This window comes from Mustela erminea, chromosome 2, assembly GCF_009829155.1.
Source record: "Mustela erminea isolate mMusErm1 chromosome 2, mMusErm1.Pri, whole genome shotgun sequence".
Taxonomy (NCBI): domain Eukaryota; kingdom Metazoa; phylum Chordata; class Mammalia; order Carnivora; family Mustelidae; genus Mustela; species Mustela erminea.
Window position 1 is genome coordinate 102,376,061 of NC_045615.1, and position 23,538 is coordinate 102,399,598.

The following is a 23,538-nucleotide window of genomic DNA, read 5'->3' on the forward strand; positions in this document are numbered from 1 at the left end:
ATTGAGATCCATGCAGGTGACCCGTCAGGTTCTTTGTGACGTCCACGAGGCTGATAAATGCCAGGGGCAGAATGTAGTCTGCTTCTGACTTCAGCCCACAAGGTCACGCTCATGGCCTCTCCCCATTGATCTTGCCAGTGGGGGTTCCTGTCTTACCTTTTTGAAAGTCATGAAGAGTCCTGAATTGTTTTTTCCATAAACATTATGCACCCTGCATTAGGTCAGATGTTCCTTAAGGAAAGAAAGAAGTGGAAGTGTTGGCATTCCCACTCAAAATATTCAGATGCTGGAAAAATAACAATAAACCTACATCTTAATGTTTTGTGAGTTCACAAGAGAATGTGGAAAATTCCCAAAGGCCAAGGGAAAGCAAATCCAAAGACTCAGATCTTGGGGCAAAGACTGAAATCTGCAACCCAGGGATTTGGGGTTCATTTGGGGGAAAAGGAGATATGGTTTAGGGTGTCCTGAGGAAGTAGAACACCCAGTGAGGGGGTGAGAGGAGAAAGCCACCTGCTGTCAAAGGAGTCACCTTGGATAGGGAAATCTGTTCTTTTTTGGCCCTGCTCCAGAGGGCTGGGGGGAGTGGAGAGGGGAGTCTCCTCTGTGAATTTTTTCTTTTTTAAGATTTTACTAATTTATTTGTCAGAAAGAGAGAGAGCACAGGCAGGGAGAGCAGCAGGCAGAGGGAAAGGGAGAAGCAAGCTCTCCACTGAGCAGGGAGCCTGATGCAGGACTCGATCCCAGGACCCTGGATCATGACCTGAGCTAAAGGCAGACGCTTAACCAACTCAGCCACCCAGGCATCCCTTCCCCGTGAATTTGTAGTCAAAGGCTTCTGCTGGTGTAAGGAAGGAATCCCAAAGTACTTTAGCTCTCTAGTCAGGAAATCTCCCAAGGCGATGAATCAAATTAAAATGGTTCTAGGATGGCTGACTACTGCAGTGCACGACCAAAGCAAAAGCAGATCCTCCCAGAGAAAAACAGTCTCAATCTGGGCAACCCAGGATTTTCACAGATGACCTTCAGTGAAATAGGAAATCTCAATTAAAATCAGAAGTCCCAAAACACATGAGCGAAACAAGCTGTTGAATATATAGGAGAAACAAACGAAAAAACCCAACAGAGTAAAGTCCCTAAAGATGTTAGATGTTCAGATCATCAGAATAGACTATAGAATAATGATTTATGAAATTATTTTTAAAATTAAAAGTAATACCGATATGACTTTAAAATTTTCATTCATGCGGAGAGCAGAGTGATTCTAAATTTGCATGTATGTAATAAAATACCCAAAATAATGAAAGAAAACTTGACAGAACAGCAGGGAGAAGATAAATCTGTCACAGTAGTAGGGGATTTCAGCACACCCCTCTTCCTGTGGTTGATCAGATGAGACATATTTAAAGATACTGATGAACTGATTAACCCATTAATCAACCTGTATTTACTGTCTACCCACAGAATCTTACAGACAACAGTTAACAAACACATGTTCTTTTTGAGTTAAGGTTAAGGTTAAGGTATACAGTATTACTTGACCATCTTTTTGAAAAAGATTAACCTTGAATCCATTTAAGAAAAGATTGTTTCTCAACGTCCATACTTTGAAAGTTTTAAAACTTACTCCTGAATAATTTGTAAGTCCAAGTAATGATAACAGAAATTTGCTTAAATGTAGAATAGAAAAATAATGTAAATACAACATATTAAAATGTGTGGGATTTGGCTAAAGTAGTTTTTTAGCCCTAAGAGAAATTTATGCCCTAAACTTATATTAAAGAAGAAAGGCTTATGATTAAGATCATATAAAAATCTAGAGGGGAACAATGACAAATGAATCTGAAGAAAGAAGGATGGAAGATGACATAAATAAAATAAGCAAAAAAGATGACATAAATAAAAAAAATAAAAATAAGAAATCTGGTACCAGATACCAACCAAACAAAACCATGATAGAAAGGATCAGTAAAGTGAAAAGTTGAATTTGCTGGAAAAAAGTCCAATAAAATACACAAAGTTCTGACACGAGTGACCATATGAAAAAGAGTTAAGAGACCAGTAAATAATAAAAAGCAATGTAACTATACATGCAGTAGAGTTTTGGAAAATAAAACAAGGAACAATTTGATGTGGATGAATTTGAAAACTGAAAGGAAATGGAAAAATTTCTGGAAAATTTGTCAAAAATGTCTCAAGTAGAAAAACAGTCTGTGTATAGTCTTATTACCATGAGAGAAACTGATTCAGTAGTCAAGAAATCTTCTGACACACACAAAAAAGCATGCACCCTGATAGTTTTATAGGTGAATTCTAACAGACTTTTGCAACCTCATTTACACATTATTCCTGATGTTAGAAAAACATGACTGTGACCAAAACCAGATGCGAGTCATGAGGAAGAACAATTACAGTTCACCTGTACTTGTGAGCATAGATGTCGAATTCGTAAACAAAATATTACTAATATAATCCAGCCGTCCATAAAGTAATTAGTACAGCATGGCCAGGATGAGGTTTTCTCAGGAATGTAAGGTTGGTTTTACTTCAAAATATCCATTTGCAAAGTTTGCCAGGTTAAACAGATTAAAGGAGAAAAGAAAAAAAAAACTCATATGATCATTTCTGTATAAACTGATCAAGTATGTTATCGAATTCTACACCCACCCAAGATGAAAACTTCTCAGTAAATTAATGACAGGAGGAAACCCAAAGTCTACAGCAAGTGTGAGTGAGAGGTGGTGGACACGGGGGTGGGCCAGCCCTGAATTACAAGTGAAGGACTCAAGGAACAGGTCAAGGTCATGTATCGATGAGGGGCAGAGCTGGTGACATCCAGGGCATAGTTCATGTGCTGCCCCTCAAGGGCCCTGGGCAACCCCTCAGCTCAGCCCTGAGACACCTCCTGGCTCTTTTTTCTTAAGACCCCCCTGATTTCTATCATCACCGGGCGGTACGATGCTTACATTTGGAGTTTTATCTCACCAGCTTTTGGAGTAACATCAAATCTTCCTTATTCTTGACTGGGTTTGGAAGAGTTATGTGCCCTGAACTGGAAGTGACTGCTCATAGGTCACATGATGTAGTATCGAGTTGGTGGAAAGCCAGCCAGCATTTCCTTGGTTTGCATTCGGAGGGAAGACCAGCCTGTTGTTTTGCTCCAGATACTAGACTTTCATTCCACAGTTTGATCATTCTGCGAAAGCAGGTTTCCCACTGTGAATGGTCTTTTAAGTCAAACATTCAGGAGAATTAAAAAAACATGAAATGAAATGCTTTGGAAGAAATGACTGGTAAAAGAACCGTACCGAGCACATCTCCTTGGATGAAAGAGTTAGATTCCTCTTGTGAAATGGGAACATGGGCAAGACCTACCTAAATCACAGGACCGAGCAGCATGATGGGCAAATCTGCAGAGGACACGCTTCCTCATAGGAGATAAGGGGACCCCAGACCGACCGTACCCACTGCATCTGTCCTACAGCTTCAGTTGTCCTGGCCCGCCCCTCACCCCGTTCCATGCCTGAACCTAGTGTCTTTTTCTGTTCTTCCTCTGGCTTATTGCCCACTTGCTGCTTGTCACCTAGTCTGTGGATTCTGCTGCTGGCCCAGCTTCGCTGCTGGGACGAATCTAGATGTGAAAAAGAAAAAAATAACACTAGTAGTAAGTTGCTCCCATTAATCTAACTCTCATTAAGTCCAAAGCATCGTGGGAAGTGTTTGAACCTTCTGTCAAGCCCATGATACTTCGATACCCATTCTACAGATGACGGAGGGAGGCTCAGGAAGGTTACAGCTTTGCACCAAGCTCCTGTCCCTGGAAAGCAGGGCTGGCGCCTTCTCCCACAAAGCACGGCTCCTGTCCTCACATCAGTTTCTTCCTCCCTCTCTCTACACTGCAGTCCAAGGAGTCTCTCTGATAAACTGAAACGATCACAGGCAGCCCCACCCCCAGCTCTGGATTTAAAACCCTGTCCTTCACTACTCTTGGAGGCACCCCGCATTTCAACCCCCAGACCTTCTCGCTGCTCCTGAGCCCCTGTGTGATGTTCAGGCCTCCATTCCTCTGAATTACCTGCCTCACTTCTGCTTCACCCCTGTGCAAGCTCATATCCATAATCTAAGACAAGCCAAATGTGGCCTCTTCCATGAAGCCACCTATGATTCCCTCGGGCAGAGGTGGTCTCTTTCAGCTTTGAGCTCACACACCCTCCCTCCCGAATCTCTGTGATAGCAGGTGATGGCTATTACTGTCACTATAACTGTGAGGCTGTCGTCCACACTAGGCTGTAAGTTCCAGAGTCCAGGGGCTGTGTTTCATTCACCGCGATCTCTTGTGCCAGTAAAAGTTCTGGAACTCTGTCAGTCTATCACCTTACCATCTATCTTTCTAACCATTCATTCAGCTGATTCCTTCAGAGTGCTTACCAGAGACAGCAGAGCTGAGGGATGGGGCAGGATCCAGAGAAACCGAAATCAGTCCTTAATGAGGCTCTCGTGCAGCTCTGGGGCTTCAGAAATTTGACCAATACTTTCTGTGCCTCAGCCACCGTACCTATAGAATACAATAATAAAACATTTCTGCCTTGTGCTGGATTGAGTCTAGTAGTACCTGCTAGCCGACATTATTATTATAAATAATCAAGATGATGATGCTGATCAGGACTGTTCTTCCTTGTGCGAGCCAGGCCCTGGGCTCCCTGCTGGGTAGAGGGGTGGACCGGCTAGCTGTGGTCCTGGGCTCCCTGCCCTCAACAGTAAAACTCCAGTGAGAAGAGTTCCAGAATCAGGTCTTGGATTCCACTTGTGCAAAGCAGCAGGTGGATGCCCAGGGTGCAGAAGGAGTTTGGAGAGAGGCTGGCCTCTGGGAGAACATGCCATCAGCAGCCACAACCTGCAGGACACATTCCTGCCTCATTTTCTGTTCCCAGCCAGAACTCACCTGGTCTTGGAAAACACGTGTGATGCGCTCTGTGCTCTACTCATGCTTTGGAGACACTGGCAGCTGTGGGTTCAAGTCTGCCTTCTTTGCGCAGTGGCCGGGGCTGGCCAGCAAAATTGTGACTTCAATGAGTCAGGTCCACACTGGGCTCTGGGCGTGCTGGCAGAACAACTGTCAGAAACTCATTAGCGCTGTTGGAAGTTCTGTGTTTGGTCATGTTTGCATGTGGGATGCTGCCACGAGACAGATGGCCATAATTAGAAATGTCAGCATGTTAGAGGCCCCGCTCAGAATCGTTCAAAGGCTTCCATGGCCCTGTGGGCAAAATCCAAATGCTCAGCACACGATGGCCCCAATTTCCCTCTCTGGCCCCCTTTTTTTCACTCTTGGTTCTTGAGCAGTGTTTCTGAGCCATGGGAGGGTGGGGGGCTTTGAGGACTTTGGGGACTTGAGGACTTAAGGACTTTGACAGTTTGATGTAAGCTTTGGCTCCTCGGCAGAAAGGCAGACTTTTCTGCAGTTATGTAGGAAGACGATGGACCACCATCTGCTTTGGAGCCCATCCGAAGCCCCTTAGAGGTAAACCCCAGCTCTATCCCTGACCCCACTTAAAGCCCTGGACTATCTGGTGACTAACAGGTCCGATGTGTCTGCATTTTATGAGGCTCAGGACCTTCCAGCCTCCCCCTCCTGTTATCTACCCAAGCAGATTGTAGACCTCTTGTAGCCGTATTATCAGACTCTGGTGGCCCAAGAAGGCAGATTTCTTCTGCTCAGCCAATGAGAGGCAGAACAGTATGATGGTTAAGGACACAGACCCTGGCGTGAACTGGCCTGGCCTCAGATTCTGGCTTTGCCCCCTAAAAGCTGCATAAGACAGCTTTTGCCTTAATCTCCTCCTCTGTAATGGGGGAAAACAGACTGTGTATTCCTTGGGGTTGTTACAAGGACTCAGTGAGATTGATATATGTGAGCATTTAGAACAGCGCCCAGCGTGCTGTGGGGTCCCATCAGCATCAATCATGCTGGTTGTGCCCTAGCACAGACTTCCCCCCGAGATGGATGAATGTGTGCTGGTGCCTTACATAAATCAGCAAAGTGTGCCAGTTGCCGGGCAGTGCTGAGCGCTGCAGACAGTGGGCTAGAGAGGCAGCCCTGCTCCCTGGAGCTCACACTCAAGTAGAAAGGTACGGGGCATCAGGCAGCTACGAAGATGGGGCAGTGTCTCAGTCTGCTCAGGCTTCTGGAATAAAACACCATAGCCTGGAAGCTGAAGCAACAGTGGGTCTCTCCCTGTTCTGGAGGCTGAAAGTCCAAGATCAAGGCATTAGCAGTCAGCTGCTGCTGAGAGCTTTCTTCCTGGCTTGCAGATGGCCACTTTCTTGTTGAGTCCTAACCTGGCAGAGAGTGGGGGCCCGGGTCTCTCTCTTCCACGTTTTATAAAGGACGCTAACCCCATCATGGGTCCCCACCTTCATGACCATGATCTAAACTCAATTGCCTCTCTCAAAGCCCCACTCCCAAATCCCATCCCGGGGTGATGGCCTCAACATAGGAATTGGGAGGGGCTGCAGACATTCAGTCTGTGATGGGCACATACAGGGGAGGGCAAGTGGGCGCCTTTGGAGATGAGGTCTGCCCCATCGCGGGACCTGAGGAACCCTTCCTTGAGGAAATTCATGAGTTGGGGTTCAGAAGGAGACTCTGGAGTGGCCAGACAACCAGAGGAGGGCCCTGCAGGTGGTGGGAGCTGTATGCGCGAAGGCAGGGAGGCATGAGAGGTCACGGCATGACCTCCTTACGCTACTGGGCACAGCTAGATGAGGGAGGCAGGCAAGAGCAGATCGTGCCAGGCCCAAGAGGTGTGGTTTAATCTGAGGACCCCTTGCCCCTCTGTGCGCAGGAGCTCCAGGAGCTGGAGAGGAAGCTGGAAGACAAGCTGGCACAGCAGGAGGCAGCCCAGCTCCAGCGGGCCCTGGCAAGTCGACAGCAGTGGGCTGGGGACGGGCCCGGGCTTCTGGGCATGCCTGAAGACACGGATTCTGGAAGGCAGGTCTCTGCTGTCCTGCAGCAGGCCCTGAGCCAGGCCCGGAAGTTACTGGAGCGCCAGCAGCAGAGGTGAGCCCAGTGCCCAGTGGTGGGCCCTGCCGGCCTGGGGTTCCCTGACTTCTCCGCTCAGCTGGATGCACCCCTGGCTGCCATGCCCCTGTCCAAGGCATCTCCCAGCGCTCAGACCCCTGCCACTGTCTTAGGCATGCACTTCTTCCCTGGCTTCTGACTATACTTTGGTTTATTTTCTTTGTGAGATCACTGAGGTTTTCACTGAGCACATTTTTTAAGCTTTTAATTTTTAAATAGTTGTAGACTCCCAAGAAGGGACAAAGATAGTTCAGGGAAGGTCCCTGTGCCCTTCATCCTACTGTCCCTATGGTGACATCATACGGAATCCTGGCGCTTTATGCAAACACTGGTGCGGGCAGTGAATACAGACTTGAACTCAGATCTCACCGTGACCAGAATAGTTCAGACCCTGCTTTTGTAAAATTATGAAGCAGACTGAGCCCCTGTCTTTTGTTAAGGCTGTTCTTTGCATTCTTCCTAATTGACAGATAGTCAGCCTTTGCCCACGGCTTTAGGCACTCTTGGCAAACGTACTTTTTACAGCTTCCTGATTTTCCATGGTCAATAGAACGTTGACATGGAAAGGACAGGGTGGAAATGAGAGGCCGTGTGATTCCGTTTTTGAAAACACACGTGCACAAACTAATTAGCAGCAGAGAGACCCAGTTGTAATGGGTGTGACTTGTGGGTGGTGAGTTTATGGGTTATTTTTAATTATTTGATAATGCTTTCCTGGAAACACAACATCAGAATGAACTAATGGTATGAGAGGTTGAATGTGTGTGATTGGAGGGCACAGGGCCTGGAGATGCAGACCTGGTTTAATTACACCAGGATTTTCGGGCATATGACACCCTCACATGCCTCCTGCCTCATGGAGGAATTTGCTCATGAGGAGAGCTTTTGACAGGAGTTTGGAGTTGTGTCAGCCAACAAGAACATGGGGTGGGTCTATCATTTCACCACATCTCTCACCTGAGGGACGGGCTAGGCAGACCCTGTCACGTGGATGTCAGAAGGTCTGGGGGGACCTGCCCCCCTCCCCGCTCTGTGGAGAGGTGCCACCAATCTGTGTGGCCAGAGCCAGGACCATGCTGGGTTCATGGTTCTGGGTCTGCTTCCACAGGGGGCACATGGTGGGCGAGGACCCCAGATCCGGTTCTTCTTGAGCATGATGACAAATATTGAAGAGTTTTCCAAGTAGGACCCCAGATGGCCCAGCCAAGCCACAGAAATGCTCCCCACAGCTCCCAAAAAACTTCTCCCTTCAAGGAACCCTCTGTCCTGGCAGGCCCCCGTAATACGATATTTGCAAACTGTTCTAGAACAAGACGAGATATGCCTCTACTGGGCATCTCTTACAATAGGTTTAAATAATAATAATAATGTAAGTGAGATTTGTGTTATTTAAATAACTCGTTGGTCTTCTCCTGGATCACGTGACAACCAAAGTGGACTCACATAGATTTTGTGTGCACTCCAGTTGGAGGGAGGAACGAGACCACAGCGTTGTGCTTGAGGATTTGCTGGAGAATGTGGAGTTCGACACCTTTGCGACCCTGTACAGCCAGGTGAGGACCCATTCGCCATGCCATGGGCCATGTCCTCCCCTGCAGCGCGGGCACAATGACAGTGGGACCCAGGGAGCTGCTGGGCGGATTGCGGACAAGCGTCCGGCACCAGGCCGGGAGGCAGAGGACATTCCCGTCAGGCTTAGCAGCAGCAGCAGCTACAGTAATCGTGACTGCCCTGGTCAGCCTGTTTTCTGAGACTCGCCCGGCACCCAGACATGCTTCCTCTTCTCTGTTGGACACAAGTTTAACATGCACGGGGGAGGCTCCACTGAGAGCAAAGATGGCCACTGAAACCAGGTCTCGCTCTCTTAGATGTTCTAGCCATTCCGTTTCAGGCTCCTGCTCCCTCCCTTTAAAGCAAGATACTTCCTCATCGCTGCACGAATAAAATGGGAAGGGGTGCCCCTTGAGAAATGAACAGCACTAGCCCAGCGAGTCAGGGAGTTTCCCTGTGCTGTGGGAGAGGCTGGGACCCCATCCCCATTCCTCACTGAACTCCTCCGTTACCCCCCTCCAGGCTCCAGAATGACCGAACCTTTGTAGATAAGGTGGAGTGCCCTTGACTTCAGAGACCCTGACATCCTCTGAAGAGGCTTTGTTCATGAATAAATATTCACTGTGCTTCTAGTAAGCAGCAAGGACTGTCTTGGGCACTGGAATTTCAGCAGTAAATATGAGATAAAGCCCGTGCCCTCAGGAGCTGATAGTCTAGTGGGGAGAGCAGGCAATCAGCAAAATAAATATATAATCTGAATAGTATTTGATGTGCATTACAATCTCATTTTTATAGTTTTGTCTGTCTGTCCATCCACCTACCTGTCCATCCATCTAGCCATCCATCCATCTATTCCCCATCCACCCATCCACCTGTCCATCCATCATCCATCCATCCATCCATCCATCCACATATATGTCTAGAAAGATGGTTGGAATGATGCTTGCCTAATATTACTGATAATCACTTCTGGATAAAGGCATTTGGAATAACTATTTTAACATTCATCTTTGTGTTTTTCTGCATCGCTTAAATTCCTTAAAATAAGCCACGTTTCTTAAAAACAAAGCCGAGGATGAAACATGCCGAGAAAACACAAGCAACAGAAATCCACGCAGGAAGGAGGAAAAGGGTCCTTGTATGGAGGGAGGCAGGAGCAGGCACAGGAAGAAGGCAGGGCCATGTGACTGTGATGGAGGCAGAGGCTGGAGGGACGCACTTTGAAGACGCAGGAAAGGCCATGAGCCCAGGCAGGCAGATGGCTGCTAGAAGCTGGAAGAGGCAGGAAGACAGATATTCCCCAGAGCCTGAGTGGGAACTAGCCTTGATCACCCTGACTTTAGCCCAGTGGACGTGACTTCAGACTTTCGTCCCCCAGACTGTGAGAGAAGAAAGTATATTCTGACCTGCTGTGTCTCACCAGTGTGGGACCATTCCACACGTGGCAGCTCATTCTGTTCTCATGGAAGCCTCTGCTCTAGGTGGTATAGGTACCCCACTTTACAAATAAGGAAGCTGAGCACAGAGAGAAAGAAAGGCATTGCCCCAGGACACACAGTGTCTTTTTGGTGCCGTGGGGCTGGAGGCTAACTCAGACTCCCCAGATGGAAGAACCTATTCTCTCTCTATTTTAACCTCTTATTTTGAAACACTCTTAGATTCCCAGTAAGTTACAAAGCTAGCATAGAGAATTCTGGCACCCCGTGTTTCACTCAGTTTCCCCCAATGGTTGCCTCTTACAAAGGGCTAGCACTATATGCTATATATATGACTATATATATGACACTGGTTACAAAACACGTGCATGGTTCTGTGTCCATTTCACGTGTAGATTCACGTGTTGGAAACTTCAGGAACCACGGCAAGATACAGACTGTTCCATTTGCACAAAGACCTGACGTGGGCCACCCCTTTACAGGCGTACCCACTCCTCTCCCATCCCTGACCCCTGGCAACCACGACACTCTTCGTGTCTGCATCTCGTCAGTTCGGGAAAGAAGAACATGTGAGCTCTGATAAGATGTGATCCGGGGGGACAGGGTCTTTCCACGCGGCATCCATCCAGGTGTGCCCTGTAGCCTAGTGTCCTCAACCGTCTGCTGGCCTGGGGGACATTCCAGATGTTTGCTGAGCTACACTGTTCGATCTGAGCCGTACTGCCTCATGGTGCACAGGGCAGGAGAGGACAAGCCTCACCCGCTGTCCCTGCTGCTGGCCCCGAGGTGCAGCCCTGGTGCATGAGTTGAGAGCAGTCGGGAGCACAGATGAAGGTTCTGGATGCATCGCAGTGAGCCAGGGTTGCTGACCACATAGGTTTTACTTGACAGCTCTGTGTACTGGGGGCATTTTTTCCAGACCGAGCTGCTAAAATATTTACTTCCGTGGGACGAAACATCCTAAGACTGTCGTCCATTAAAGCGTGGTGTTCATCAAGGTCAGAGCAGTGAGCTCATGAGCTTCCCATTAACCCCTCTAGGAGCTGAGACTGGCATCGTACCTGTCCAGGCTGGCCATGGTGCCCGGGGGCACGCTGCGCCGGCTCCTGAGCGTGGCTCTGCCCACAGCCTCACAGTCCGAGCTCCTGGCCGCGCTGGATCCGGGCAGCCAGAAGCATCCAGACCACATGGTAGAGAACAATGGTGGTGGGGAGCCCGCTGACCTGGGCAGAAGGAGGTAAGTGTGCCATCCCGGCTACTCTTGGAAACCAGTTGAATGTGATTCCAGGAAGGGAATTCGTGGAGGAAGAAGTGGGACACCTGCAGCCCTGGGCACACGCACCTTCCCAGTCAGCACTTCATTGCTCCGGGAGCAAAGGACAGTCAGACCAGGAACCAGGACCCCTTGATAAATCATGGGAGGCCTGATTATTTTGTCCTGATTTTTATCTTCATCACCGATTTATTTTTCAAGTGGAATCTTCAGAAAATCTTTTGACATACTAGATGCTGGCTAACTGAACATAATGATGAAAAATAAATTAATTAAAAAAAAAGAAAGTTAGAAGGTTTGGCTGTGTGAAGGAAGAGAAATCAAAATAAAAACCTTTGACTACCTTAAAAATAAAAAGAAAGAAAGAAACATTTCCTCTGCCATAAATGCTATACACACGTTAAAGGAAGTGTAAAAAATACATACAAGGAAAAAGAAGAAAAAGAAATGTCCTGGTTCCACTACCTGGAGAAAATGGCTGAGAGCATTTTCTCACAGTTCTTTGTCCAGAATGTGTTTCCTTGCTGGGCTTTATCAATGTGTTTGGGGTGTGTCTGTGTCTCTGTGTGCGTAGTAATTCCAGCATATACCCTGCTCCACAGAACCTTACAGCATAGGGAGTTCACTTTTTTCCTTCTGATTCTTGTCCATGTGCAGACGTCATTCTATGCAATAATTATCACACCATTTAGACTGTATTCTTTGCTGTAATCTCATTAATTTAAAATTCATACTTTTCACAGTTATCGAAACCCCTTCCTAGTCCTCTTGTTAACAGCTGTGTAATATTTCACAGAGGTGTGTAGCATAGTGAATGCAAAAGTTATCCTCTGACTGGATGTTTAGTTTGGATTCATTTTTTTCCCTAATCGAGGCTGCCTCGAAAATTTGCTTTAAGAGCCAATTCCAGGCATGAATTTGGTCATCAAAGTCTCTTAATAAGGAAAGGCAGGAAGCTGAATGTGGAGTGAGGGGGTGTGGGAGCCACAAGAGGGCCACTTAAGAGTAGAGTCTGTGGGGGACGAGGTAGCAAGAAAAGCCACAGCTACACCTGAAAAGGGTGCTGAACACCCGGTGGTGAAGCCGGCCTCCTCCCCCAGGGCCCATGAGTCCGCCGAAGTGTCACAACTGTACTCACAGGTGTGGATGTACATGATTTTCCTGAGAAAGGGGGCCGTGTCTTTTTATCAGGGTCATAAAGGGTCTCTGACTCAAAAAGGTAAGAAGCACTGCTAAGGGGGGAAGAGTAGGGTTGCGTGTGAGGCAGGGTGGGACTGTGGGAACAACAGCCGTGGGTCCACAGGGTGTGGTAAGAGGGCTAAGCATGGGTGTGGGCAGGTTTGGGTGAGTGTGGTCAGGGGAGGAGTATAAACATGATGAGGACTGGGTTGGTGCTATTGGAGGGCTGGACGCGTGTGGGCGTGGTCAGAAGGTTGGGTGTGGGCGTGGTCAGGGCTGGGTGTGGGTGTGGTCAGAAGGCTTGGTGTGGGTGTGGTCAGGGCTGGGCAGGTATCAGGGCTGGGTGTGGGCGTGGTCAGAAGGCTAGGCATGGGTGTGGTCAGGGATGGGCAGGTATCAGAGGGTTGGGTGTGGACCTGGTCAGGGCTGGTTTTGGGCGTCGTTAGGGGGCAGGGTGTGGGCAGGGTTAGAGAGCTTCATGCTACTGGTTCCTCTTGGTGCACAGGCAGGTAGGGACACGCAGATATTGGAGGTGACCCTGAAGCAGGAATGTGGCCACCCATGAGGACCTTGTTTACTGGGCTGTGCCTTCAGCCAGTAGTGTTTGGGAGGCTGGTGAGCAGAGATCTTTAATGGACAAGGCAAGAGAATCAGGGTGGCTGTCACCACGAGTACGGAGCACGTGCATGCCATTCCTTTGCCCCGCTTCATGGCCAACTGGACTGGATCAATTCTGGAGCGCCTCGGCCACTTGCCACCGTCTCTGAGGGCAAGGCAGTCATCACTCCTCTGTTCCAAACACCTCGTGCTTGGCCACAAGTTCGGGGTCTAGGGTTTCAAGCAATAAAATCTGCCTAACTAATCTCAGCACAAAAGAGTGTGTGAGGGACCTGTCAGAACCCAGGGAGAGCTGGATGCCCAGGTCCTGGGACGGGCAGGACCAGGAGAGTACAAAAGACATACTCTCTGGGGTGCTGCGCTCAGAGGACCATCTTCTGTGCCCAAGAGTTCGGCTCCTGGGAGAGAAAGCTTGACTCAGCGTAGGAGGTCTGTCTCTACCACTGGCCAGACAGTGTGAACCAGCTTGGCCAGAGTAGAGCAGGACAGACAGGACTCTGGGTTCCACACTGTTTTTTACTGAATGGACCTGAGCCCAAGGCCCATGAACAACTACTTCCTCTTGCTCCCTACATGACACTGCAATGTCCATTCCCCTATGGTGAAAGTTGCAGTCCTTCCCGAATAGCCTTAGGGTTCCTAGGCCAGCCCACCTTCCAATCTTCTGCTGTGCTATTTCAACTTTCTTAATATATTCATGAAATACTTCTGAGCTCCTGCTGTGCCCACCGTTAGGCACAGTAAGCACTAGTGTGCGCAGGAGAGTAAGGGGCGTGGTGGACCCTCTGTCATTTAACACATAGATCACGTTCCTCCACACATGTCTTCCCTCTGTGGGGATGCAGGGCTCACCTCAAGTGTCCCCACCTCTACACAGCCTTCTGCTATCTGACTGATGTCACCCATTACCTGGCTCTGACCCCCAGACTGGGAATCCCTTGGGGGCAGAGATTTTATGTTGACCAAAGAAGGTGCTCGATCAGTGTGCCTGGAGGGAGAGACAGACCATGAAAACGAGTTCTTCCTATCAGTCCAAGGTCATGTTGAGGGATGGAGTACCATCATGCTTTTCAGGAAAAGTCTATTCTAGGAAATATTAAGACCCTTCCTTCTTGCCTCCAGGAAGCACCAGGGGTGGTGGCAAGCCCTGGAAAGCCGACTGCGAGGAGAACTGATAAGCAGAGGACTGGAGAAGATGCTCTGGGCCCGAGAAAGGAAGGAGAGGTAACACTGGGCACCTGCTCGGGTAGGCTAGGCAGGAGGTCAGCCCGGCTGCTTGTTAGTGGGACAGGAGATGACGGGCCATCCTAGGAACCTGGGAGAGGGTGACTGCAGCCATATCCACATTCCCTTCCCGAAAGACCACCATCTTTGTTCACAGTGAGTTTAGGAATTGAAGATAAGCCTCTCGCCGTCAGTGGGAGAATGTCCTTTTATCATTCGTTAGCACTTTACAACAGTGGCTGTTTCCAAATGGGATGTCATTAGAGGGAGAGTAAATCCTCATTGCTGTTTGGAGTTTATAGTTTACAAAGCCCTTTGCCTCCTATGACACTGAGCCTCCCAGACTTCCAGAAAGTGGGGAATGGTAACCCTGGAGCTCAGGAAGGTCAGAGGATGAGGGGCCAAGCCTGCAGCTGAGAAGCCGGCGGCCAAGGGGTTTGGGACCATCGAACTAACCCATTTCTTGCCCTAGACTTGCAGGTCAGTGATCTTTCCACTCCGTCAAGCACCTTTCTCTTTTAGCTGTGGTTTCTGCACACCTGGAGGTCAGAGGGAAGTTAGGGGCAGGGTGGTGTTCGATTGCTACAGTTGACCAAGTTTTTCCCAGTGTTTTCCAGTGTTTCCCACTAGAAAAGTGACGTCAGGTCGGCTCATTAATAGGGTAGAAAGTGGTCATACCCAGCGAGTGCTCTGGAAACCCTCAATGTCCAAGCAGAGCATGTATCCTGAGTCCTGCCCCTTCTACCATTTCTCAGCTACAGGAAAGGAACTGAGGCCAAGCTTCACGAATGGTCCGTGTTAACAGTCCTAGAGGCATAATCGTCTGGATGTCAGACTTTAGTCCCAAAGAGATTAGATCAGGATTTAGAGCCCAAATCAAGGCAATTAAATTCTAGCTGTATAAATGTGAGGTTCTCCAGGAAGGAGCAGAAGATAGCTCCTCCAGATTGGGATGGGGAAGTGAAGGCACTCCCTGGCTGTAGGCCTGGGAGGGGAGTGGGTACAGAACAGGAGGAGTACAGGTCCCACCCCACTGGCACCCTCTGCAGGCGTTTGCCCCACCGGGAGGCACATGGAGCTATGGCAGGAAGACAGAGACTGAGTCACACTGAACTGGGTTGAATCCTTGCTCACATTCATCCCAGCTGCAAGGGTAGGAGGCCTTGGAGCCTCATGGTCCAAATCTGCCCTGGAAGGGCCAGTGAGCCTGTCAATGACATCCAGCAGGTGACCCCCAGTGACATGGCCTCATCATGTACTGCTTGGGCACTGAGAGAACCCATGGCTTTTAGCTGGTGTAGGCCTCTTAGAAGTAGTCCTGGCCATTACCAAAAGCAACCATGGATTTAGGGGCTGGGCCACTCGTGGACAGAACTCCAGCAATCCTTTTATGGAACATCCCCAAAGAGTGTCAATCTTCTGTTTCAAATGCAGTTGGCCTGACTTCTAACTCTTGCTTTGGAATCAGGTCTCATCAGCCTGCTTTGATATGAGACTCCCAGGCAATGATGTCCTAGGAAACGTTGACCCCTTGGCTGGTGGAGAGGGAAACAGACAAATGCTCTGGTCTGTAGTATTTCCCAGTGTTCGTGGTGTACCTGCTCCAACCAGAGCTGATTTCAAGCTAACCACATGATGACAAGAGGCTTACAAAACTTCTGCAAAGTTAACAGTCATGAGTCAGTAAGAGTTGTCTGTGCCTATGGCTCATTTCAGGGGTGATCTGATGACCACAGTGTCTTTCATTAAAATGACACCTGGTTGAGGACTGAAGGACCCAAAGTGGGTTCTCCTAGGGAACTTAACCTCCTAGGGAGGTTAAGTTGCCAAATATGTCACATCTGGTCTTCTCTTCTTTCTTTAGTATATTAAAGAAGACATGTCCCCCCCTCAGAGAGAGGGTCGTATTCCCTGGAAAAGGAAGTTGGCCACACCTGTCCCTGGAGTCCATTGGAGAACTGGCTGCTATCCCCATTATAGGAGCAGAGACCATTGATTTATTAAACACAGGCGAGAAGCTCTTTATATTCAGAAATCCAAAGGAGCCAGAGATCTCATTGCATGTCCCTCCCAAGAGAAAGAAGAAGAACTTTCTGAATGCCAAAAAGGCCACCTGGGCCTTAGGCATGGACTAGTCCCAAGGAAAGCTCCAGGGAATCTGAAGACAGAAAGACAGTTTTCTTTGTGGGGTGTGTGTGTGTGTGTGTGTGTGTGTGTAGTGTACAACTCATGGATATAAGTTACACATGCAGAAGATGCAGACACCCCCAACTCCCACGACATTCAAGGATTCACTTTCATCTGGTCTCATGAATTTCCAGAGGGTCTGCTCTCCTCAGCATCATGAAAGATATGCTGAGACTCAGGAGCAGTCTCGAACCCTTGTTGCCTTCAGACTCACCTCTCTGAGGGTCTGGGGGAGACTCTGGCCCCCAGTTCACACTCTACAATGTCTGGCAGCATGTGGGCTGTGTGTCCAAGTGAGGTTCTTTGTTCCTGCATTTTATGTTTGCTACATATTCTATTTTTATCAAGGGAACTTTTGAAAATAAATGCCTTTTACAAAAAGCTCTTCTCAGTGGCACTTGGTTTTGCTTTATGTAGTAACTGTTTATTTTTAATTGCTTCTGTGTTTTGGCTCTACATTGTTGTGTTCAACAGAGACTTGCCCTCTATCATTCCAGTGGCCAGGAAATGGGCCAGCCACTGGAGCATAGGCTCTCCAGCTCAAGTTAGAGTTATTTCCCCCTTTCATAAATGAGGAAATCCAAAGGCTTAAGAAGATGAGGTGATATGTGTAAGATCACAAAGCCAGTAAGTAGAAGAATCCAGGTTCATGCTCTTTTTAAAATATTTATTTATTTATTTGAAAGAGAGACTGAGAGCACGAGCAGGAGGAGCGGCAGAAGGAGAGGGAGAAGCAGACTCCCCACTGAGCAGGGAGCCTGACAAGGGGCTCAATCCCAAGGTCCTGGGATCATGACCTAAGCCAAAGACAGGAGGGTCCATTGGTCAGTTACTGACTGAACCACCCAAGTGCCCCTAGGGTTCATACTCTTTATGGCCCCAAACCCTCACCCTTTCTCCTGGACTCAATCAGTGGTCACGTTTGCCAAAAAACCGCACATAGGTCCTTGTGTTTCATGTAGAAAGACCCTTTCTACTTTTATAGCAATGGCTGAGCCAATGATGTCTTGGGGCTGGACTGGGTCATTGCATGAGTTTTCTAAGAGCCAGGTAAAGCATACAATTGTAGTACACATTTCCTGAGGGTAGGAAAGGATTGAGAAGGAAATTCTGGCACCAGCTAGGAGAAGACAAGGGATCCTGACGAAGCATCTTCTGCAGGAGAGTCACTCCTGGACCCTTCCAACTACCTTAACCCACTTCCAGTGCTCACTAATACCCCAGAAAGGTGAGCATCACTACTCCCATTTTGCAGCCAAGGCAGCTGAGAGTGTAAGTAACTTGCCTCTGATTACACCACCTGCTAGGGATCTTCCAACTTCCAAACCCTTATCAGCCATGAGACATTTTGTTTGTTGACGACCAGAAGGCCAAGTCTTCTTTGTATTTTCCCACCAGCATGCACGCAGCGTGGTGAACAGGAACCTTTGCTGGGGGTCTTACTTCTTCCATAATGAGCTGCCACGTGGCCATGTCATGACCTTAATAGATATGCATGAGCGAGCAGTTCAAGTGTAAGAGAGAAGAGTTGATCTTCCCATCAGAAGATCTAGTGAGCAGAGAGAGGACAAAGAACAGTGATTTTTACACTTAGGGTAGTGAAGTGGAAAATGCATGGTTAGGTGTAAGATGACTTGAGTTCATCCTGCCACACCACTTGTGAGCTGCGTATCCCTGGGCAAGTCACCTGACCTTTCTGAGCCTCATGCTCATTACCAACAAAATGGTGATGAAAATCCTTTGTGAGGATTAGAGGAACTGGATCTGTAAAGTGCTTGATGGTCGTGTGGGCCTGCCATGTCTGTGTCCTTCTCTACCTCTTGAAGAAACCATCTGCCTTTCTAATAATTTCTTGTTTCCACAGGGCTCTGCTAGAATCATGCATGGTTGAAAGTAGATTGCACATAAGGATCTCAAAAAATAGCTCAAAATTATGGGCTGGAGGCTGATTGAAGAGGCTATTAGCAACAACAGGAGGTACCCAAGCTGTTTAAAATACAGCATTTCAACCTAATAATAACTCACAATGTTAACAGAGAAAAACTAACTATGGATTTACTTTCTCTACTACATGACAAACATGAAGACTACCCTACCTTAGTGTAAAGGTGTCATAAAGAATGGAGATAATGGCTCTTTTGTCCATAGTGTCTGATAAAATTTTTGCATACAATAAGTGTAGCTTATGTGTTTTTATTACATTTTTACACATTCACAACATTGAGCTTGGTGGCTCATTTTATTTCCATTGACGTACTAGATGAACACGGAGGCCCTTCCAGAAGGGACTGTTCCTACCACAATACATGGAAGCATATTCATAAGAGAAATGCTCCAGGAAACTTGAATTAGAAGGACTTCAATTCAAGTTTGGGTTCCATTACTTACAAGCTGCATGAAATTGAGAAGATAGCTAAACTTCTCTGAAGCTCAGCTTCTTGTCAATTCTGTCTTCAATGATGAGTTCAGTCTAATTGAGTTGACTGACATGAAATACATAATTGTCAAATGCAAGGGATAAAATAGATATATGAAAATCATGCTGTGGGATTTGGGATTGAGAGCCAACCTGACTGGGGAGATTTGGGAACAGCTTTATGTTTATGACTCCAAATATTTATCTCCAGATTAGACTTCTTCTTGGACTCCAGGCACTATGTCTGCAGCTTGCTGGACATCTCCTCCTGGATACCCCACACCTCACTTTTACATACACTGATCCTACTTGGCTTCTTTGAAGCAGTTATCATTTAAAGAGATTTAAAATGAGAAAACTGTATTTTATGTTCATGTAAATATTTACAACTTCTGGTGCTCTAAAAAAAAATGTAGATCCATATTCACAGATGCCTCAACCTCAGCATGTCCATCCCTGGACTCATCAGCTTCCTAGAAAACCAATTCCACCATGGATGTCTCCTCTTTTGAGTGGATAGTGCCAATCCAGAAATTTAAAAGTCATCCTAGACATCTTGTTTCTCAGCCCCCAAATATGATGACCAAATCTTGCTGATCATATCATTGCATGAGCCTTGACATCTATGCCTGCTTTCACCCCTTCACTCCTGCCCTGGCCAGGGTATCACCACCTCTCTCCTGGTTGGTGCCAACAGTCTCCTTTCCTCCAGACTGGTGCCTGCCTGTTTGCCCATGGTAGCTATATCTAAGTCATTCCCTTGCTGAAAGACCTTCAAAGACTCCATTTCTTCCAAGACCTCCATGCATTGTCCTCTGATTACCTTCCTAACTGGTCTATAGAGGAAGCCCCTGCTTTCCAAAGATCCATTGAATGACAATAAGACACCAAAGATAAGGTGGATTTGGGTTTGCCTCTCGAATCTGGTTTGTTTTGGAAAGGTTAATGGCCTTGTGGAGGATGGACCAGAGGTAAATCAACTACTTAGGCTTCTTAACGACCCATTCTCCAACATGCAGCTAAGGCAGGGAGTGAGGATAGCCAATCCTGTTACTGCTTTATGTGTACCCTGGCTTCTCTGGCCTTCATTCGCCAACACTGAAAGCAATGGCAACCACCACATCACCAACAACCACAACAGTAACCATAACAATAATTGTTGAGTTTACCTTCATTTGAGTAGTGTGCTCAGGGGAAGGGGTGTCCTCCCCCAGACCCAGGAAATGAACCATCACTGTCTCCCCACAGACTGTGAATTCAACCATCTCTGAATTCTCATTGGGATGTTTGGACCGTTATATTTAATGCATTTGTTGATACAATTGTGATTGAGTTTCAATCTACCAAGTTGCTATTGTGTTTTTTATTCTTTGATCTGTTACTTACTGTCTTTTCCCTCCATTTCTGCCTTCTTTTGCACTGAGTCTCTATTATGATTCAATTTTATTTTTTCTATTGAATTACCATACCTCTCCTTTTAGAGGTTGCCTTAGGGTTTACAATATACATCTTTTACTAATCATTTTCCACCTTCAAATAGAACCATGTGCCTTCACATAGAGTGTAAGAATCTTACACAGGATACTTCCAATTCCCTTTTCCATCCTTTCTGCTATCATTTGCCATGTTTTGCTTCTATTTGTGTTAAACTCCTACATACACTGATATTACTTTGCTTTTTAGAAGCAGTTGTCATTTAAAGAGATTTAAAATGAGAAAACTGTATTTTATGTTCATGTAAATATTTACAACTTCTGGTGCTTTTTAAAAAATGTAGATCCATATTTCCATCTTATCTCATTTTCCTCTATATAATGTCTGTAGAATTTCTTCTAGTGCAAGTTTGCTGGTGATGAATTTTCTCATCCTTTATGTCAGAAGTCTCTTTATTGCCTTCATTTTTGAAAGCTATTTTACTGAGTATAGAATTCTAGGTTTGCAGCATTTTACATTTTTGTGCTCACTACTTTAAAGCTGTGGAAAGAGCCAAGATGCCCTTCAACAGACGGATGGATAAGGAAGATATGGTCCATACATACAATGGAATATTACTCAGCCATCAGAAAGGATGAAAGCCCAACTTTTACATCAACATGGATGGGGCTGGAGGAGATTATACTGAGGGAAATAAGTCAAATAGAGAGAGTCAATTATCATATGGTTTCACTAACTCATGGAACATAAGGAATAACATGGAGGATATTAGGAGAAGGAAAGAAAAAGTGAATTGGGGGAAATCAGAGGGGGAGATGTGAGAGACTGTGGACTTTGAGAAACAAACAGGGTTTTGGAGGGGAGGGGCGTGGGAGCTTAAGCTAGCCTGGTGGTGGGTATTACAGAGGGCATGTATTGCATGGAGCACTGGGTGTGGTGCAGAAACAATGAATCTTGGAACACTGAAAAAGTAATATAAAATAGATGTCACTCTGTCTTCTGGCTTGCTTTGTTTCTGACAGAATGTGTGCTGTATTGGTTAAATGTTCCTCTCCATAAAACAGTATTTTTTTCCTCAACCTGTTTGAAAATTTCTTATAGTAAGAGCAGCCTCTTTTTAATTTTTTTTTTTAACTCAAAATTTTGCAGCAATTCCACTATGGTTGCCCTTTTGTGGTTTTCTGCTTGGGGTTTGCTCGATTTGGGAGGATTTGTATAGTTTTCATCAAATATTAGAAAAGTTTTCGACTTTGAATCTTCAAATATTTTCTTGTTTTGTTCCACCTCCTTCTCCTCTTTGGAAATTCCAAAGACACTTGTATTAATCTGCCTGATGTTGACCCAGTGGTCACCGAGGCTCTGTCCATTTTTTTCACTCAAGACACCAACATTATTTTCAGTCATCATGTCTCTCTAAGCTCCCCTTGGCTGTGACAGTTTCTCAGATTTTCCTTGTTTTTGATGACCTTGGCAATTTTGAGGAACATTGGTCTGATATTTTGTTTGTAGAATTTTTCTCTGTTGGAATTTTGCTGATGTTCTTCTCATGATTTGACTGGGGTTATGGGTTTTTGAGAGGAAGTCTACAGAGGAAAAGTACCATTTCATCACATCATATCAAGGGGAAATACCATCAATTTGAATTAACACTGTTCGTGTTGCCCTTGACCACTTGAATGAGGTAGTGTTTATTAGAATTCTCTACTGAAGAGTTACTGTTCTACCCTTTCCAAACTGTACCCTTGGGAAGAAGTCACTATGCACAAACCACACTTAAGGGGTGCACAGTTGCACTCTTAGAAGATGAGGTGTTAATATAAATTATTTGGAAGACTTGTATATGGGGGATTTGTCTTTTCTCTCCTATTTATTTGTTTCTTTGTATATGTATTAATATAAATATGCACTCATGATATTTATTTTATACTTCAGGCTTAATCCATTGCTACTCTATTTTGTTGCTCAAATTGTTCGAGCTTTGGCCACTGGAAACTATTTCAGTGGTCTTTGGGTCCCTTTGATATACACTCATCACTGTGGGTTTGTTTGTTTGCTTGTTTGTTATAGAGCAAATGCATCCTTTTCTGCACTACAAAATTCTCCTGGTTTGTCTTATGAACTGCTTGGCCCAGTCTTAGAATTAGCCATTTCTCTAAGGAACCCTTGTTCCTTTTATTGGTATGAAAAATTACTTGCCCCTGGAGAATTTATTACAGATGATTTTCTTTCCTTTTCTTTTCTTTTCTTTTCTTTCCTTTGTGCTTTTTGGTAGCTTCCAAATTTGTTAAAATGAATCTCTATTGCTTCTGTAATCAGAAAGAGTACAAAAATGGTATCTAAAATCAGAGAGTTGGGATAAAGAAAATAGTTCCCATAATTTGCCTTCTAATCATCCTGGTTTGGGAGTATCTAAGACCCACTTCACATAACAATAATAAATCATAAAATTAACTCTTCTTACCAGTTCTTGCACTGAAAACTGAATAGGGAGATTTGAGGGATCTGTAGACAATCATAGTGTCAGAGTTGTTACAGAAAAGCCCAGATATTAGTGATTAAAATAAAATGGGAGTTTAATTTTCTTCCATGTGACATGCAACCTGAAGTGGGCAGTCCAGGCTGGGACAGGAACTCCACATCTCTAATACCACTTTTCTCCTCAGCCATGCTGGGTACATGGCTTCAACCCCCGAATTTATCTCATGGTCCCCAGGTGGCTACCACAACTCAAAGCTTCACATCATTCCTGACTGAGAGAAAGAGAAAGTAGAAGAGCAAAATATACCAGATTGAGGAACTTTGCAGAAATCCCACTTAGTGATGTCTGCTTACAAACCATTGGCTAGAACCAAGTCACATGACCACCGCAGCTTCAAGGGATGATGGGAAATGTCACTTTTAATAGGCATCCTCCAAATTGAGATTTTGTAGTAAAATAGAAGGGGAGAAAAGGTTTGAGTGGGCCACTCAAAAATCTCTTGCCAAATTCTCATGTGCCAGTGGGAGACAAAAAAAGGTCCAGCCTTTTATCTCGCAGGAAGAGAAAGCCAGGGCCTTCTGTGTGCATTCCTTCCACACAGATTCTCATTAGCCCTGCAGAACTCTTGAGACTCAGAGGTGGATATTACTATTCCCACCT

At 46.2% G+C, this 23,538-nt stretch overlaps 1 protein-coding gene across 4 annotated transcripts in view; it reads left to right on the forward strand.

The window, feature by feature from the left end:
- EVC2 (EvC ciliary complex subunit 2) overlaps nt 1-17,132 on the forward strand; it is a 118,109-nt gene extending 100,977 nt beyond the window's left edge. The window contains exons 18-22 of one of the 4 annotated variants that reach the window (XM_032333808.1): nt 6,846-7,060; nt 8,547-8,634; nt 11,109-11,305; nt 14,261-14,362; nt 16,227-17,132. In XM_032333808.1, coding sequence (XP_032189699.1) covers nt 6,846-7,060; nt 8,547-8,634; nt 11,109-11,305; nt 14,261-14,362; nt 16,227-16,497 — 873 coding nt within the window. In that variant the 3' untranslated portion in view covers nt 16,498-17,132. The remainder of the gene's footprint in view (nt 1-6,845; nt 7,061-8,546; nt 8,635-11,108; nt 11,306-14,260; nt 14,363-16,226) is intronic. The other 3 variants (XM_032333809.1, XM_032333807.1, XM_032333806.1) reach the window with 3 other exon arrangements.
- The last annotated feature ends 6,406 nt before the right edge of the window (nt 17,133-23,538 follow it).